The sequence below is a fragment of the Pyrus communis genome, chromosome 1, assembly GCF_041283825.1.
Source record: "Pyrus communis isolate YQ-2024b chromosome 1, ASM4128382v1, whole genome shotgun sequence".
NCBI classification, from domain to species: Eukaryota; Viridiplantae; Streptophyta; class Magnoliopsida; order Rosales; family Rosaceae; genus Pyrus; species Pyrus communis.
In genome coordinates, this window is record NC_142565.1 from 4060251 (window position 1) to 4078587 (window position 18337).

At 37.8% G+C, this 18337-nt stretch overlaps 3 protein-coding genes across 5 annotated transcripts; all 3 read right to left on the reverse strand.

The window, feature by feature from the left end:
• Nucleotides 1–690: 690 nt before the first annotated feature.
• Nucleotides 691–3630, reverse strand: LOC137721404 (mediator of RNA polymerase II transcription subunit 31-like). 3 transcript variants are annotated; one of them, XM_068460499.2, is made up of 7 exons: nt 3500–3630; nt 3215–3312; nt 3009–3105; nt 2809–2887; nt 2434–2708; nt 2254–2308; nt 691–1285 (listed from the first exon to the last, which is right to left on the reverse strand). In XM_068460499.2, the coding sequence occupies exons 1-6, from the start codon at nt 3544–3546 to the stop codon at nt 2296–2298; spliced, it is 609 nt and encodes a 202-aa protein (XP_068316600.2). In that variant the 5' UTR covers nt 3547–3630; the 3' UTR covers nt 691–1285; nt 2254–2295. The 3 variants fall into 3 exon arrangements, with proteins under 3 accessions (XP_068316600.2, XP_068316599.2, XP_088549361.1); XM_088693235.1 differs by having other exon boundaries at nt 1150–1285; nt 2259–2308; XM_068460498.2 differs by lacking the exon at nt 2254–2308.
• A 4981-nt stretch (nt 3631–8611) lies between these two features.
• LOC148698994 (uncharacterized) lies at nt 8612–10531 on the reverse strand. The gene is made up of 4 exons (XM_088688842.1): nt 10455–10531; nt 9890–10159; nt 8798–9205; nt 8612–8711 (listed from the first exon to the last, which is right to left on the reverse strand). The coding sequence occupies exons 1-4, from the start codon at nt 10529–10531 to the stop codon at nt 8612–8614; spliced, it is 855 nt and encodes a 284-aa protein (XP_088544968.1).
• Nucleotides 10532–12180: 1649 nt separating this feature from the next.
• LOC137720389 (polyadenylate-binding protein 1) lies at nt 12181–15936 on the reverse strand. Its single transcript, XM_068459454.2, has 6 exons — nt 15638–15936; nt 15433–15535; nt 14247–14317; nt 13337–13528; nt 13099–13223; nt 12181–12645 (listed from the first exon to the last, which is right to left on the reverse strand). The coding sequence occupies exons 1-6, from the start codon at nt 15767–15769 to the stop codon at nt 12600–12602; spliced, it is 669 nt and encodes a 222-aa protein (XP_068315555.1). The 5' UTR covers nt 15770–15936; the 3' UTR covers nt 12181–12599.
• Nucleotides 15937–18337: the final 2401 nt, after the last annotated feature.

The following is an 18337-nucleotide window of genomic DNA, read 5'->3' on the forward strand; positions in this document are numbered from 1 at the left end:
ACGTGTTAGTTTTGATTTTTGACTTTTATCCTTTTTTTATTTGCTTGAAATTTAAAAGGTGTCGTGCAGTATCTGAATTGTAATTATTTTGTTAAAATATTGGAATAAGCTTTTTTATCTCTTTGTTTCTACCTGTGGTTTGGAATAAGCTAGGTCACTCATTTGGACCGACGTTTCGCCGCGTTTTGGTGATGACGTGGAGAGAGATATGATTGAAATGGAAGGTGACTGTATAACGGGTTGGTTTTGATTTTTGATTTTTATCCTTTTTTATTTGCTTGAAATTTAAAAGGAAAATTAATGAAAAATGTTTGAAAATTTTAAATTTTAACAATAAAGGCAAAATAAAAGGTAAAATGAATAGTACATGATTAATTTTTTAGTGTAAAAATATGATTTTTCATTAAAATAAACAGTATCGAAAGCTTTTCGTTAAAGTTCTCAAATTTAAAAGATGTCGTGCAGTATCCGAATTATATTTATTTTGTTAAAATATGAAAAAGCTCGGTCTCAGCGCTTTATGACTGAATTTGGAAAGAGAACTTGCTTGGTACCAAAATACGTGAATAGCATGCTTTAATGTTATAATGTGCGACTGAGCATTCATCGCAAATCTTTTGGTAAAAATTGGAGACCGAAAAGGTCCAAGCTTTGGTGATTTCCTTAACAAAACAGGCACAAACAATAAGATTCATGAAACGTTCGCTTTCTCTCTTCTTGAAACTTTGTCTACTTTGCTAGCACCTAAAGAACATCCATCTCTTTACACAAAAGAGGGGGAATCAAACTCAAAATCTCGAGCGGTAAACGCTATTAACTTGCATACAAATCCCAAGCCAATATGACTCATGAAATCAGATTTTCATGTAATTAGTCTTCATCAGATGCTTGAAGGCAAATAATGATGTATACCACTTAGCCATCGTATCATCATGGAGTTCAAATTCGGAGAAAAATCGTTCTGATCAATCCAAAGCAAAGTACATTTTACTCTACCAGTAAAGATTGACAACCGATCGAAGGGCAGTTTTGAGTTAGGCCTTTAGCAAGGCACCTAAACAGATCTTCAACTCAATCGAAACTAGTAGAGGGCATAAACAAAACTGTCTTCCAAGCTATAAAAGAAAATACCAGATGGTCTTCTCAAAGCTCTGTGATATAACGTCACGATCTCACCAACCAAACTCACATGTGCTCATAAGTGCCCTCAAAGATTCTAACATCATATCGTCAGAATCTCTTTGAAAGATGGAAACCGCTGCACCTTCAGTTCTTGACCATTCTCCTACAATCAACGACAATTTTCAAAACAAGTACTAAAAGACTGAAATATAATGAATAAGATAACTTATCCCAGCCAAAGGCCATTCTTTCCATGATTTCAAAATACATTAAGTCTTAAAAGTGCCAAGATTCTGCCACCGGATAATGAAAATCACAGACCATCCATAATCTCAAATGGTCAGCCAATAGGGTAAACATACCATTGCACTAAAATACAGTGACAGAATAGTTGCGAATATACTTTGATTGAAATGAAAGTAATGCAAAAAAAATTGATACAAAGAATCCCTTACAGCACAATTTTCCCGTCGTGTAGGCCAGACAAAAATTAAGGTGACCATCTACTTGAAAACATTAAACTAGTACAGCTTTGAGATCAATGAAATAAGCATCTTATAAGTCACTCTCACCAAAATGGCTCAGATTTTTTACTAGATCTGCTCAAAGAACAACTGTAGAGTAGCTGTTCTCACCCTGAGAGGTGTAGTTTAACAAGAGCACATCATCATTGCCATGTATAGGTGGGAGGGGGAACAAAGACTATAACAAAAAACCACAAACAATTAGGAGCGATATGATATGTTCACAACACCTGGTAGCTACTTGATAAGCAATTCAAAGTTGCCCCATCTACTATTTCCACTCCCTTGTGGTATTTTAACACCCAATCCCACCCCAAGAAAAAAGACAAAACGAAAGAAAAGAAGAAACAGAAACTTCTTTGGTTCTTTTCCATTCTCCTCCCAATTTTCAGCTGGCAGTGAAAATTACATAATCAGATGGAGTATGCGGAATGTGATAACTGGTCACTGAATGCTACCGCTAACCAATAATTTCATAGAGCAGAAAGATTTTGTGAATTAGCTAATCACTATCAAAGCAACGAGAGAGAAATGCAGAAGCGGTGAATACTATAGATTGTCATAATGCTAATCTCACAAGCCTGAAGACCAAGAAATTAAAACTTACCTCGCCTGATTTATTTTCCATTGCTGTTATTATATTGTCAAGTTAACCGTCTTTCCTATAGTAATAACCACATGCATAAATCAGGAAACTGATCTAGTATGGTCTTTTGGTTAAAAATTGCAGAAACCATGTGCTTCCAGAATAACAATTAAAAAAACTATAAAAAGTTAATTAACATACTTCCTCTTTCGTCGATCAACCCCACCACTCCTCGGTTCAACTTTTGGAGCAGACCCAGGGGGCATAGCATACTGCATAGGAGAAGGGGCTGGAGCAGTTGCTGTAACAGAAACAGAATTAGCCGGCACAGGTGGAACGGGAGGCACAGCTTGCTGAGGTGGTGCAGGTGGTGGAAGTGCAGGAACAGGTTCAGGGAGGGTTCTCGGTAATATACGTTTCAAACGGTTGTTCCTATAGTTCTTCCAGAAGTAGAATTGCTGCCTATGTGCCAATTCCTAGAAATAAAAAGAAAAACCAGATGAATATGCTGCTGGCTTCAACATACAGTTCCAAAGAATTAAAATTTCAAGGGAGAAAATGCATACAGAGACTGACCTTGTTTCCGGGATGTGCCATTGCAGCGCGAAAGTTCGCATTTTGAAGTTGCTCAAGAAAAAACAGGCAATGAGGATACCTGAACAATTACAAGAAAACATGTCTAGGGACAGAAATTAAAACCTCAGAAAACAATGTAAGACCATTCAATCAACTCAAAACGACCACAAAGTTATCACACGAGACGGGTTTCCGCTTACATTATAAATCTCGTATACTCGGGACGCTGCCAATACTGAAGATGTTTCAAGTACCCAATGAAAGCCTCATCCTCAAAGTAACGATTCTGAGCCAAATCTACATTACATATACAAAATGTAAGCTGCAGGGAATCAAATGCAAGGACAAACTTAAAGGAAAAAAAAAAAATCCAAATAGTAAGAGATATATATACACACACACATACAGTGAATGTAGGTGGGATTTGCGAGGCACTGGACGAACTCCAATTCGAGCAAGAATCGCTGCCGGCCGTCATCTGGGTCCTTGTAAATACTGTTTGTCCTGAAATTACAAGCACAAATCAATCAATCGGACGAGTTCGTTCTCTGTTGCAATCAAATGGGTAAAATTTAAGAAATTAACTAAGATGTGTTTGGCAGCCGAGAAAGTGGAGGAATCAGAAGGAAAGGCAGAAACTTTAGTGATGAATTGAACAGAAAGGGGAAAGGAAGAAGGTGGGTTTGCTTACGGGGGTGGAGTATCGGCTGTGTCATCACTCTCTGTGCAGGACGCCATTAAATATCAACAGTTTCAATCGGAAAGCACCCAGATTTTGGGAGCGATCCTGAATCGAAAGCAACGAGTATGGGCCGGGCCGGCCTAAACAGACCCCAATCTCAAAATGACTATTTAGCCCAGTGCGGCATTGTCACACTCACTGTTTTTAAGTAGAGTGATAATGTTAGACTATTTGAATTGGCCCTGTAGTTTCTTCCTTCTTAATGCAAACAAAATCTGGCAAAACATGTTTAAAGCAGATTTTTGGTTGCTTAATACGATAGTTAACAAAATTAGTATATTAAGAACCTACAAAAGGGACCTAATGCATCTTTTACATGGTTAAATCAACAGTATATTATCCCAGATTTTGTTTACATGGTTAAAACAGATTTTTCTTGCATTTTGTTTGCTTAATCCGACAGTTTGATTTTTGTATCGTCTGGAGCAGTTCATCAGATATTAAGAATCTTTTATACGAAAACAATTTGTGCAACACTAGTTTAGTAATTTTTGTTTTTTGTTAGATCTTGTGGTTGCAACTATCTGTTTATTCAATTACTTGTTTGCTTGCATATTGTTTTACTTTTTCTTATTCCATGTATGCGATAGATCTTATATTGAAGTTGTGAATTTAGAGGAAAAGAGTTGCACACGCTGACAATTTGATCTTGACCAACTACTTTGCTCACATGCTTGTGCTGCATGTAGACGCTGACAAATTTCATGTTATCATATGTCTTCCCATTATTATACCATAAACTCTTTAGTCATTGCATATGTAAAAGCTATATGGCCAGTTGGTGATCAGATTGATTGAATAGTAACTGATGATGTGCGTGAAATAATTGTCCTACCATCGATTACACGAAGAAGATATGGTAGGCGCAAAGAAAAGAGGATCCCATGACGTGGAGAAGGAAAATCAACTCGAAAGTGTTCAAAATGTGGTTCAAATGGCCATTGTAAACAAACTTGTAGGAATTCCGTTCCGCTTCATCCTACTTTGTGAGAGATTTTTAATGTGACCGGAACACGGGATAGTACATCATGTGTCATTATACAAATAGTATGATATGTGTGTTAAAAAGTTAATAACTTAAAAAAACAATTTTCCACCACTTATAAAAAAAAAAAAACGTGGTGTACCATCCGTGTTCCGGTTATAATGAAAATTTTCTCCTACTTTGTAGAACTTTTATTATATTTAGGTGTAGTGAATAAATATTTTGAAGTTGAGACCTAACAAAAGAAGTAAACCCGAAGTGTCGACTTATATGATGTTATCAATTTTTTTTCTTTGAATTTTTTTTTTTCAATAAATCATGAATTTGTCTAGACTAGTTTAAGTTTAATGCAAGTATGTTGTTATAGCCGTTTATGTGGAGTGACACGCCCCGATCCCGATATTCCCTGAATATCAGGATACGCACGTGCTGGCCAACACCTGAGGGTGACGAAAGCCATTTATTGAGTGCAAATGCTGAAAACAAGGGATAGATATCTGGGGTGGGCCCCTTGGGTACACCATTTAAAACCCAAAAACCATTTTTTTATAAACCTTTTAGGAGACAACTCAAACGCCGACAAAGGGGATCTTGTTGTTGCATAGCTCAGGTCGGAGTTTTGACCATCTTATTATTATTTTAGATGTACATACAATCATTTAAATTTGACAAAAAAGATAATCCTTGGATTTTTGATATCTGCAGTATACGCTATGCATGAATTATTTTTTGCCGGGAACCATAAATCTGTTACAAGGACATAGAATTTAGTTTGAAGTTGAACATATGTATAGTGAAGATGACAATTTCGTTGTGCATGTTTATGAATTTTGTTAGTCCAAGCTGAACATGATCAGGCCAATTTTTCTATGCCGTATTTGCCAACAGAATCAATCACCGCCATAGTCTTTAATTTCATGGATCAACAATACTTGATTATAGCACAAAAAGTATTTTAGTTAACAACTAATTATACGTAGAAATTGAGAGGTATTTTTATCTATTTAAGTACATTTAAGATATATTTGAACGCTTTTATAAAAATTCACATTTTTTAATTTAAAGGTTAATTTTTGTTTATATCTGATAAATTCTCTTTCACAAGTCATCTAATAATAAGTGTTAACGTGGAGTGTATGTACTAATAAAAAAAACCCTAATTTTTTTTTTAATTATAATCTCTCTTACTAGACCTCTCCTCTTCCTCAATTTCTCCGGCCTTTTTCTTGATCTTCTCACTTTTCCGTCTTTTTTCGTCTGTCTTTCTTCTTCTTCTCCGTCTTCAGTTGAATACTTTTCCGTCTTTTTTCGTCTGTCTTCTTCTTCTTCTCCGCCTTCAGTTGAATAGAAAAGATGCGTCTTTTTCGATGATATCAACATCAACATCAACCCACCTGTACCTCCCAAAAATCCCCAGACTATATAAATATTGCGCTTAGACGCTCGATAGTTCAATTCCTTGAGTCCCTTTGCCATAAGCAAAGGTTAAAGAACTGAATAATACGGGAGTTTTGTTGTAGCAGGAGCTGGAGGCTTGATATGGGCATGAAGTTTCAAGAGGTTGGAGGGGAGATCTCGGTAGGGTCGACGTAGGAGAGTTTTGATGTGGCAGGAGCTGGATATGAATAGACAGTTCTCAATATCTCCTGCTGCCAAATTTGACAGCCGTTTCAAATATTTTTTAATTAATTATTAAATGTTTTTTTATTAAAATTTTATCAAATCTGCTACTCTTCTCCCTTGCTAGAACATGAGAATCTCAACCCCACCGTCTTCTTCTTCCCTTTTCTGAGAACCAAACCCCGAAACAAACGTCACGATCTCAACCTAAAACCCCGAAACAAACGGTGTTTGGATTTCGATAAAGAGGATAATTGGTTTGTTAGATAGCTGGTACAAAAGAGATCGTCTCCTCAGTTCTATGTACAGTTAATGTAGTCATTCTCTCGCCTGTCTGTCATTCTTTCACTCATCTTTCGCTCTCAATTCCGCTCCCCCGCTCGCGGACCTTCCCTACGGTCGAGTTGCCCCGCCCATTTCCTCTCAGACAAGCACGTAACCATCTACTGATATCGAGCTAGGTCCAGATAACTAAATTGATTGTATGACCATGATAAAAATTCCTCTTCATTTTGTTGTGCTCAGCGAAAGAATTAGCTAAGCATAGATCTCTCCCTCTGAAGTTCAAGGATGAAATGATCTGGACTTTTAAAATTTGATCTAACGACAAAAAATCATTATAACTTTTAAATTTTTTTACTAATTTCTTTGTTTTTAGCTATTGGATCAAATTTTAAAGGTTCAAATCATTTGATCCCTAGATTTTGAAGAGAGAGATTCAGAGATGATCTCTTTCCCTAGATGATAGTTTATTTTACACGTGTCATTAATTTAGTGAGCTACATAGGATAGTCAGCAAAGTTATCCTGAACAGTGAGTACTCAAGTATTCTGGAGGTTTATTTTTGTATTTTATAAAGAACAATAATTGAGTCCTCGCCATTCAGGATCCTTTATACTGATCATCCTATGTGGAGCAATCAAATAAAGACACCTGTCCTACCTATATTTAACTACAACTGAAGCAATCAATATTCTAGAATCCAAACATGTTCTTCCTCCCTCAGCCACCTTTGCTGACCCTTGCTCTCCTTCACTGTCGTCGGCGGCCGATATCTCAACCCCATCTACTCCTCTCGTCCGGCAACCACTTACACGTCTCCTCTTCCGGCTTCCCTTCTCTATCAACCCCACCCACCACTCCTCCTCTAACCAACCTCGTCGACCCCGTCTTCAATCCATCCTCTTCTTTCCAGATGCGACCATGGCAGCAAGAAGAGGAAGGTGGTGGCGAGTCGCAACCGGTGAGTGGGCAGGTGCAGAGGTGCTCCCATGGCTTCCACCGAAAAGAACATGAGGGATTTGGGGTTGGACCGACCAAGAGGTTGGAGGGGAGTTGTGGGTAGTCGACGTAGGAGAGGTTGGAGGAAGGGATGGGTGGCCAGCTCTGCGATGGCATAGGAAAGGGGAAGAAGAAGATGGGTGTTCGGTCATATGTTCAAAAGCGAGAGCTGGTGTTTGGTTACAAGGATTGCAATAGTCAAGAGGAGTATAAAATGAACAGGTGTTATAATTTTATTGGGTCACATAGTATGGTAAGCAAGTTGGGTACTCTCTGAAGAGTACCGATGTATTATTTGAGATGTTATTTCATGTCAGGTTTAGCTTCTCGATTAAAAAATATTTTGTTGTCTTTTTTTATTGTTGTTGTTAATTTTGACATTTTGATATAATGTTGTACTTAATATAGTAATCATTTTTGAGAGAGAATCGATCCTCTTTGTGAGGATTCCGAGGATTTTCTAATCATATATGTTCATCGTATATCGTACGATCAGTTTTTGTCAAGTACTGTTTATATTCAATTTTAAATAAAAAATTTACAATAATTTTTGACCGCGATGAACTCGTTCGGAAGATTTCCAGAATTCTCGCAAAGAGAATCCGGCGAGATCCTCTGGATCTTTTGTTTTATATGTAATCTCTCTTCTCCCTCATTTTCTCCGGCCTTTTTTCCCTTTTATCTTCTCATTTTCTCCGTCTTCTTCATCTTCTTCATCGTCATTAAAATAGCGGATTTTTCGATGATATCAACATCTTTCGACCTGTAACTTTCAAAAGCTTTTTCGAAACCTGACAAGCCTAATATTCCCTACTTTGGACTATCGAATCCTTCTCTCCTGCCATGGAAGCAAAGGAAAAGAATTGAATAATATAGGAGTTTTGATGTGGCAGGAGATGGAGGCTTGATCTGGGAATGACGTTTCAGTTTCGTATTCTTTCTGCCGTTCTCTATCGAAGTTGTGAGAACAGTTGCAGATGATTTGTTGGCACGGCTTTTTCTCGACTGAGCTTTCAAGTGTTTTGTTTTGTTTTGTTTTGTTTTTACACGGTTGGTAAGGTATTTTTTTCTAATTTAATCAAAAGGAAACGAAATAATTATTTCCACATTACCAAAAGGCACATGCCTAGAAATTCATGAGACGAATGCATTTACGTAATACAATCACCATATAACTAAAGCATCCCATTCTGGTTTTGGGGTTCTTTGGTGCCCTTCGATATGATCATCAGCTCCTTCATTTTGTCACGGACATAACAAATTGCTGCCTTCATTCTGTCACAGACATAACGAACACCTGCCTTCATTCTGTCACAGACATGACGAACACCTGCCTTCATTTTATGATGGACATAACGAACAGCTGCATTACAGAGTCTTTTAGGGTTTGGTAGGACTTGGTCACAATTATCGCAAAATATATGACCCAACATGCGAGAGTAAACCAACCAAAATTTGGAACGAGGATGAGCACCATTAGAATCAATGCAAGAGTTCCGCACAAGAGGCTGAGTTTGTTCATCAATTCACATATCTCTGTATTGTTGGAAGCTTGGAATATCTTGACAGTCGCCAATGCCCCCGCGTAAGTGAATAAATCAGCAATCAATATCACAATAGTGTTGTGGTCTGTGACAAATGGAGACGGCGTATCTCCAGTCGCATGCTTCACCTGGAGGAGGACTCCTAGCATGGTGAGGAGAAAGAATATACATTTGTGTTCTGACGGTAGAGAATTGTAATGACCACCCTCCACCCTAGTGCTGCTGCTGCGAATGGTATACATAATGGATGTGAAATTTACATAAAGGATATCTGCCCACAATGCAAGCACATTTGCTAGCCAACTAAAGAACATGAGCTTATCTAAGACCCCGTATGATATACATACTATTAATTGTTTCTTCACCCTTCTTCATTCGTCATTTCTTCCATATATGTATGTACATATTACATTTTTCCTATATTTATTGCACAGAAATTTTAAAAGCGATATCAAACATGCACTAATTGAATTCCACAACGGCTTATCTAATCAAGTTAAAATGTCACAAAACCAAAAAATGATTAGGACGTACAATACTATGACATGATCACATGGTAATTCCACCCAAAATTTGACAAATATTTCATTGTTATACTGCTGGAATTAAAAACTTCATTTAGTATAACAAAAAAAAAAAAAAAAAAAACCTGAAGAAAGAAAAATACCCCATGACCACCTCCCACCTCCCTCCCCGATGATTCCCCGTCCTTAGCAGTTAGCCCCCATAGCTTCACTCCTGCTATGAGGCTGCCGCCCCTCTCTATCTCTTCCCCAAAACCTCAACGATTTCTGCATATGGTAAATACAATTATAAATAACCATTAATTTGGACTACTAATTAGAGACATGGATTATTCCCACCAAATGGAAAGGCAGCTGGGTTGCCAGGAAGGACTTTCCGGCCAACCTGTGTAACCGCAAGCTCATCGGCGCGTGTTTCTTCTCCGCCGGCTTCGAATCCACTAACGGCAAGATGAATGAGACCACACGGAGTACCGCTCCCCTAGAGACTCCGACCGTCACGGGACTCACACGTCTACTCTCGTGTATGCCAAGGGACTCTGGCTCGCCGCGTACAATGTCTGCTGGAGCGCCGACTGCTACGAACTCGACATCCTCGCCGCCGTCGCCGACGGCTGCGATGTCGTTTCCCTCAGTGTAGGTGGCGTCGTCGTCCCTGCGGAACTATTTTCATTTTCTATTTTTTTTCACTCTATAATTCCTCCACAACACCCCCACAATCCAACATTTTAGGATTATTTTGCGTCGAGACAACGGGTTCTAAACAGAAGGCAGATGTTTTTTCCCAGCTGATTTTGAAAGAACAAAATATGAAAGGGAAGAAGAGAGCTTCCCACATAACTACCCAGAAATATGAGAACAAAATCACAGCATACAGACATATATGCATGCATGGCGAAGTATGGAAAACGAGCAAGCGGGCAAAAGTGAAGCAAAGAAAATGTACTAACAGTGGGAGCCGTCGAGAGTTAACCAAAGTTGACTCCTCCATTGCACTGCTTTGGGTAGAGCGCTCAGTCGTACCCATTAATTCCCTCCTCCTTCTTGTTGTTGTTGTTGTCGAGTAAGTCTTACCAAATGGTTTTTTCATCTGAAATTTCGGGGGACGACAAAGGGTTACATCGTATATTCCTCTGTGTCAATTTCGGATGACGACAAAGGATCGTCGAGGGATGTATTCTGTAGTCCTTTGTCGTGATTTCTTTGTTCCATCCATGAACTCTAGTTAGTCTGTTGAGGTCAAGAGAAGACGGATTGACAGAGTTCTGATTTTGTTAATGGACCCAAAAAGAGTCACATTATCTCGGAAAATAAAGAATAAACTACCGATTTTCCACTAAACTTTCACTTCACTTTCGATTTCTCTCCCTAAACTTTTCAATTAGAAAACTAAGGATAAATTTATGTTAAATGGAAGCATATACACAACATGTGATGATAGTTCGGTTACTTTTAAAGACCCTAGATTTATAAAATGTTGACCCATGCAAATCTGTGTGATTCTATAGTTTTTGTATTTAAAGGTCTAGCGAATTGATGTTTTTGTCCTCAAAAGAGAATCATGTGGTGTGCATGTGATAAGAGTTAATTTTAATTTAGATGAAATCTATATAAAATTAACTGTAGAAGTAAAATCGGCCAAAAATAATAATTCAAGACCGTGATTTTTCCAATAAAAAAGTTTAGGGATAAATCAAAAGTTAAAGTAAAAAATTTATATGAGAAATCAACAGTTTACTCTAAAATAAAAATCCTTTTATTTGTGTTCATTAATTGTCCACTTCTGAGCTCACATATTATTTTTTTTGTGTTCATTATTGTCCACTTCCGAGCTACCATTCTTACAATTTCATCAAAACAAATTAAACAATTCTTCAAGTTTGAGATCCCAACTGATGTTGTTTTGTTTGTATCTACACTCATTTCGAACATGCAGACGTCGTGGGAGCAGCTACATTGTCTGAGCTGATATGCTCCTCTCCATACAAGAGTTTGAACTCTCCGCCGCAACTTTGAACCAGCACGAGACTTATATAACTCAATTGATTAAGAGATTCACCCGCACGCAAAGTCTTGTAAACAAAATTTGTCATTGGCGCATAATTTAAAGTCATAATTGTTCAGATATTAACTTAGAATGAGGATCCTCTCTGAATTCTTAAATCGTGTCTATTCATCGTATATCGTACAGTCAGAAATCATTTTAATTTTTTTATATTTAAAATTGAACTCATATTTGACAAAAACTAACTGCACGATATACCATGAACGGACACGATTCACGAATCCTCACAAAGAGGATCCAGATTCATAAACTTATAGTAAAATTGTACTACCATGTTAGAGCTACGACCCATTTAAGAATTTTGTCTTTGGTAAATGTTTTCATTTTACAGCAACATCTTATAAGTATACCAAGTTTAACCACCCAAGAAAGACTCAATCCATTGCTAACTAGAATTGGTAAAGATTATTCTGTTTGCTAGATCAAGGCATAAGTTCAAGTCCCGGCGACAATCATTCTTGATAGGTGATTTGTTAAAAAAAGGAAAGGCTTGCCAAGACCTGAGATGGGGTAGCTTCCCCTCCCCGAAACTTTTTTTGATCAGGCAAGAAAGACTTAATCCGCTGCTTAATCAACAACTACATTTTTGACCAAAAAAAGACGATTCAGAGTTATATTTCACTACTCGAATCATAAAATTGAATGCAATAACAATTCTTTGGCATAGGAGATCCTTCAATGTTACGAATTAAAACTACAAATCTAAGCACAGAAATCTGTAAAAAGGAATCGTCTCTGATACAGCATTTGCACATCAGTCTTCTCTCATCCCCCTCCACACATAAACTAAACCCTTTTTGTGCACTACAAATTCGAGAACGATTTGAGTCGGCCTTTACCATGCAAATGGTTTGTTCAACTTCTTTTCTCCAGTTCCCAAAACTATAGATACCACCGTAATAAAACATAAATGGCCCTCATACAGTGCAGCCACCTAGCAATCTAAATTCGTCGTTGGTATGATATAGGACCATAATCAAACATACATGACCTTTCGCACAATGTGGCCACCTGGGGATGTGATACATCATTAGTATGGTCGGTATCGCATGGGCCGCCTGAACCTCGGAACCCTCCTGAACAAAAGAAAAATCAGGTCAATGGCATGTCACAATATGAAGAGCTCAAGCAAAGTTTCTCAAAGTAAGCGAGAGAAACAAAAACAAAGCTACAACTCTCAAGCAATGCAACTAACGAAGTAACTTCAACAAAATTTCAATAAACTTAATCAAGCTGCAATATTGACAACTTGATACAGGAGAACAGTGTAGCCTATGAGGAATCGCCTAGTCTTTAAGGTCGTTTTAGTTTCCAGTTTTGGCGGTTTAAGCATTTTCACCTTTTTTTTCCCTTTTGCTAGAGACAACATATTATTTTCCAAAAAACAACATATTATCGGTTTAAGCACAATCAATATAGGCTGGCCTTTTGCTGGAGACAACTTATTATTTTCCAAACTTCCATGCCTCTTTTGACTTCCTTAAAAAGCAACAAAAGTAGAAAAGGAGATCATTGTGCAATGTGCTTACCCATAACCAAACCCAGGATAGAAGGGCGCAGCAGGTATGAAAGGCCTCCGAGATCGAGAAAATGGGCTGGGGCGCCTTCCTCGATACTGTTTCAGTCCAGGAACGTTTGTACGCTTAGCAGAGACCTGTTAATATACCAAAACCAATCACTGTTACCCAATTGATCGACTAAAAAATCAGTATTCAAATAAGTATAGAGACCTATACATAAAACAAGAAAGAAAAAAAAATCAAGTACCTTCAATTGACGGCCATGCAATTCTGATTCATTTAACAGGAGAGCATTCTGAACAGCCTCAACTTCAACAAACTCAACATAAGCAAATCCTTTTGGTTGACCAAACTTGTCGGTCAAAATTGTAACTCTGTTAACGGTTCCACAAGACTGAAAATGCTGCTGGACTTCCTCAGGAGTACATGCATAATCAACCTGAGGGTGAAGTCAAACAATAGGTTCTCACTCTTGGCCATAATGCTTCCAAAGAGCACAGCAAATATCACATGGTAATAATTTAAAAATAAAAAAATAAAAAAAAAAATCCCTAGTGCAGATGAACTAAGTCAAAAACTTGGGAAAGCATACTAAAACTTGAGACTGCAGCTTATAAAGTACATTGAACTAATATTAAGTATTTGTTACAGTTTAAGTCAACTGATCCAACTATATCTTTGTTACAGTTTAAGTCAACTGACCCAACTATATCTAAACCAGAAATTATCCAAACTAGCTATTCTTTCAAGATTAGCATGGCTGTGGACAGCAGGTGGCTACTTGATTTAAATCTCAAACGAGAACTTAAACACACTAAAAAACCTCAATAATTTGTAGATTACAGGCAAAAAATGGAAAACAAAGTCTAAATAAAAATAAAAGTCACCTAGTAAGTGCAAGAAAAGGACAGAAAACAAACTCTGTGGACAGCCCTGTCCTAGGGAACACCAAAAGCAAAAATGGAAATCTCTCCTACGATAAACTCAGTAATATCCTAAACTCGAACTCGATATAAAGTTTGAAATATTTGATCCCTCCAAAATAAATTTGACATATGTAAATAGATAGAGACAGAGAGCAGAGCATGAAAACACATATCCATTATATAAAAAGGTCCAAATTAAAATGAAAAAGAGAAAGCATTGTTGAGCCTCACATTACCAACATAGATGGATCTAGAATCCACCTCCTCCTTCTCAGCCTGAGACGCAGAACCACTCGAGGAATCTTCATTCACAATCAAAACACATAAAACAAAAAGTATTAGCTGTACTGATTGATATCATTACTTGAAGCATTAAACCTAGAGTAAAATTTGAGAACAAAAAGTATTAGCTATTCTGATAGATATCATTACTTGAAGCATTAAACCTAGAGTAAAATTTGATTGGGGGTATCATGTTTCATCGATTACAAACATGAACAGTTCCGAAATACTACTTATACACATCATGTTAGCCTACTGTGCGACAGAAAGATTCTTTTGAGAACCAATGAATGTATCATGTATGTATAACTCAACAGTGCCCTGGATGGGCTGACCAACAGAGGAAGACCAGGGATGTACAAATAGACAACACTAGCATACTGTGCAGATTGAAAATGAGTTCAGATAGTAATAGTTACACAGAAGGACCAATCTAGCTTGCATAAAAGGACAATAACTACTAGTAAAACCATTCAAAACAACAGGCATACAAATATACGGAACAAAATCTACAAAACCCAATAATTTAAAATGAATAACCATCAGAATCAGGAACTTTATACATTTAACAACGGACAACCTTGGTCAGACAGATACTTATCACTAAAACTTTCCTGTTCTATATGCTAGCCTACATAAAAGGACAATGACGAAAAACCCTAGTGAACCATTAAAGACAGCACTCGTGCATGTACCCAGAACAAAATTACCAAAATCCAATTGTACAAAACCAAACACCTTCTAATTCAAGCACTCCATCCATTAAACCAGCGACAACTAACAACATGGGTCTCAGCACGCGTGAATGTACCCAGAATAATCAATAAAATTCCAATTCGGGTACCGTATCCATTCAATCGGCGACAACTAACAACATGGACCAGTTAGACGCATCATGATTCGAAAAAAAATCAAATCTTTTCATTATTTTAAGCTTTTGTGAATCAGCATTCCCCAAACACAATCACAAAGGGACAACATAGCGGATTTTGACCTAGCATTACCTACACAGTCATCATTAAGTTCCAATTCAAACCCACCAAAAAACCCAATGCAGCCTAACCCTAGCTCAAGAAATCACCACCAAAACACTCAAAATAAATAAAATTTAAAACAGAAAAGTAAAATCCGATACCTTGAACAGCGCCCATCTCCTTCTCGACCTTGGCCTGCATGTCGCGGAGAGCTCCAGCCTCTTCCTCTATCTCTTTCAGCCGCTTCTTCATGTCCTCCAGCTCCTACACCACATTGAAACCAGAACCCGACCCGAATCAGCCCAACCGAGCCAAACAAAAAGCTAGAGCACCAGATTTAAGAGGCTAGATTGATTGAGGGAGTACCTTGGAGTTAGGGTCGTCGTTGTAGTCTTGGTCGTCGTCGACCCCGTCGGCCCTGGACGACATGTCGACGTCCTCGCCGTCGTCGTTGGGGATCTCGGCGCCGTAAACCTCGTGCTCCTGTTGCTCCTCCATAGCCCTCTCTCTCGGTGGCTGTCGGATTGAGTGCGATTCGGAGAGGTCTGTGTGCGTGTGTGTCTGGTTTTTTGAGGTTTTTGGTTTTGGGGATATTATATATTTGGGATCGGGCGGTCGGTGTGTTTGGGCTTGCGGCTTGGCCGCTTGGGGTTGAGAGGAAGAATGCGGCTCAAATTTGAAGTTTTACGGAATTTGTAGGGGTATTTTGGGTTTTTGACGTGTTTATCCGCTTGTCTTTGATTGGATTCCGACTTTTATGGGCTGATGATGAAAATTTAAGATTGAACCGCGTGGATTGAAAGAAAATCATGCGGCTGCCGTTCGCTTCTTACTTTTCGTTTTGCTGTAGGTCACTGTTGCCGTACTAAAGTCATTTGGCTTTCCGCGAGAGAGGAGAATTCTCTCTTCTATTCTCATTATTTTTTTATCTCCTCCTTTGATACTTTGTTTAAAATCAATATAAGATGTTAATATGAATTAATCGTGATTGTTCAAGTAAGAGGAGATAAGAGGGAAGAAGAGAGAGATTAGGAGATGAGAGAATCATCCTTCTTCTATAAGTAGCCAACATCATCAGCAACTGAGTCATAGTATTGGATTCCAATCACTAATCTTGGCTTATTTTCTGGATAAAATTTGGCATAAAAATAAGTTTGAACCCACAATTTTTTTAGCTCAATGATTGAAGAAGATTTAGGCGAGTTTAAATTTTAAAATTTGAATTTTAACCCAACAGTTGAAGTTAGTCTATCATAAGAGCTACTATACCTAAAAGAATTTAGCATAGAAATTACACTAGGAAGGGGGAAAAAGTTATGAAGACATGAATTTGAAGGTGTTTACTTGACTTTCACAAAACAACCTAGACATTAATTGAACTCGTGAACTTTTTAATGCCTAGTTTATTAATAAACATTGCAATTTTCAAATTTTAATTAGTTGGAATGGTTTATGACCACGACAAAGTGATCGTATAAGAATACAAAAGTGATATTGACAACAATAGTTGTAATTTTTATAGGAGGCCCTGAGTTCGTATCCTCTCTCTCGATCCATAGTTAAAATTAAGCGAGACTGAAAAATGGTTTGCTAGTCGACATGCGAGTTCATGCACTAGATTTTCAGTGAAGAAAGTGAAGAGCAGTGTCACTTTGGCTTCAAATCCACCGGCTGCAGCTTTTCTTTCTCTCTGGTGCTTTCTCTCATATTTCAAAGCCAACGCAAACCGTTGAGACGCGGTAACTGGCGATGAGGAGGAAGGTGGAAGTCGACGACGGAGTCGAGCGGCTGACGATGGTGGGTTGGGTGGAGAGTTTTGTTGGCTGTTGAGTTTTATTGGAGCAATGGTGCCCAATGTTTAGCTTAATTGGAGCTTTGGTCCATAAATCTTAGCTCAATTAGATATTTGGTCCTTGAACTTTAGCTTAATTAGATCATTGGTCCCTGAACTTATTATAATGTAGACAATAGTCTTTTTTGCTAACTCTGTTGGCACTTATATCGAATTTTATCCAAAATAAGGGTTTACAGGGAAAAGATTGAATAGAAGTTTTAACGGAATTAATCAAAATGATCATCGCTTTGCATTATAATAAGCTTAGAAATCAATACTCACACGTTTTTAACTCAAAGACCATTTCTCGATGTAAATAAAATGGAGGTAACACAATCACATAATCGAAAAATTAAAAACAAAATGGTTAATATTGTCATATCACATTACGTTAGCTTTATGTTTCTTGCATATTTCTTACGTAATGGATGTGCTCTTTTTTTTTTGGGTGAAAGTTGTTTAGGAATCCAAAAGCTTTTGAAGTGTTTTCGGCAAGAATCATATAACTGATGATTCTTTCAAATGCACTTCAAGTGCAAAACACTTTTCAATCATTTTAAATCACTTCTAAACCTTTCAAATTGTTTGCTTCTGCATAAACTCTGAGCAATCATATCTCCATCAAGGTAAGAAGAAGGGAGTCCTTTTAACCAAAAGGATCAAGTGATGAGGCCTCAAAAAACCAGTCAACAAGAACAAAATTTTTGTTAGTGGCCAAGGCATTGACTCTTTTCAAGATGTGGCATTTCAAGTAAGTTGGTGATGTTGCCCACTTCCTAGAATCATCTCAATCGCAAAAGCAGCTCAAAGATGCTTTTCTCTGCATTAAAAAGCCAAAAGCCAAAAGCAGCATAACACTCCTCTGGCCTAAAATGGCAAACTGGCAATGAGTCTCGTTGAGGCAAGAAAAAAATTGCATTATATATGAGTGAAGACATATTTTTGATCAAGTTGGCTGCCAGATTGACCTCCATGATCTTCCCTTTTGCTCCAAAGAATATATTCCCTGGTGACAGCCAAATGGTGCAGACACACATATATGAAATAATAAAAAAGAATGGCACTGAAATTATTTTGGTTCGTTTTACAGGGCTATAAATAGAGAGTTCAAACAACGATCTTTGCATCCTCATCTCAACATTGTAGTGAGTTTACGAAGTCTTAGCGAGAAAGATTCGAGCTTACGACCAATCACTTAACAGGCGAATACCGGGTGAGAAGTGAAGAGGAAG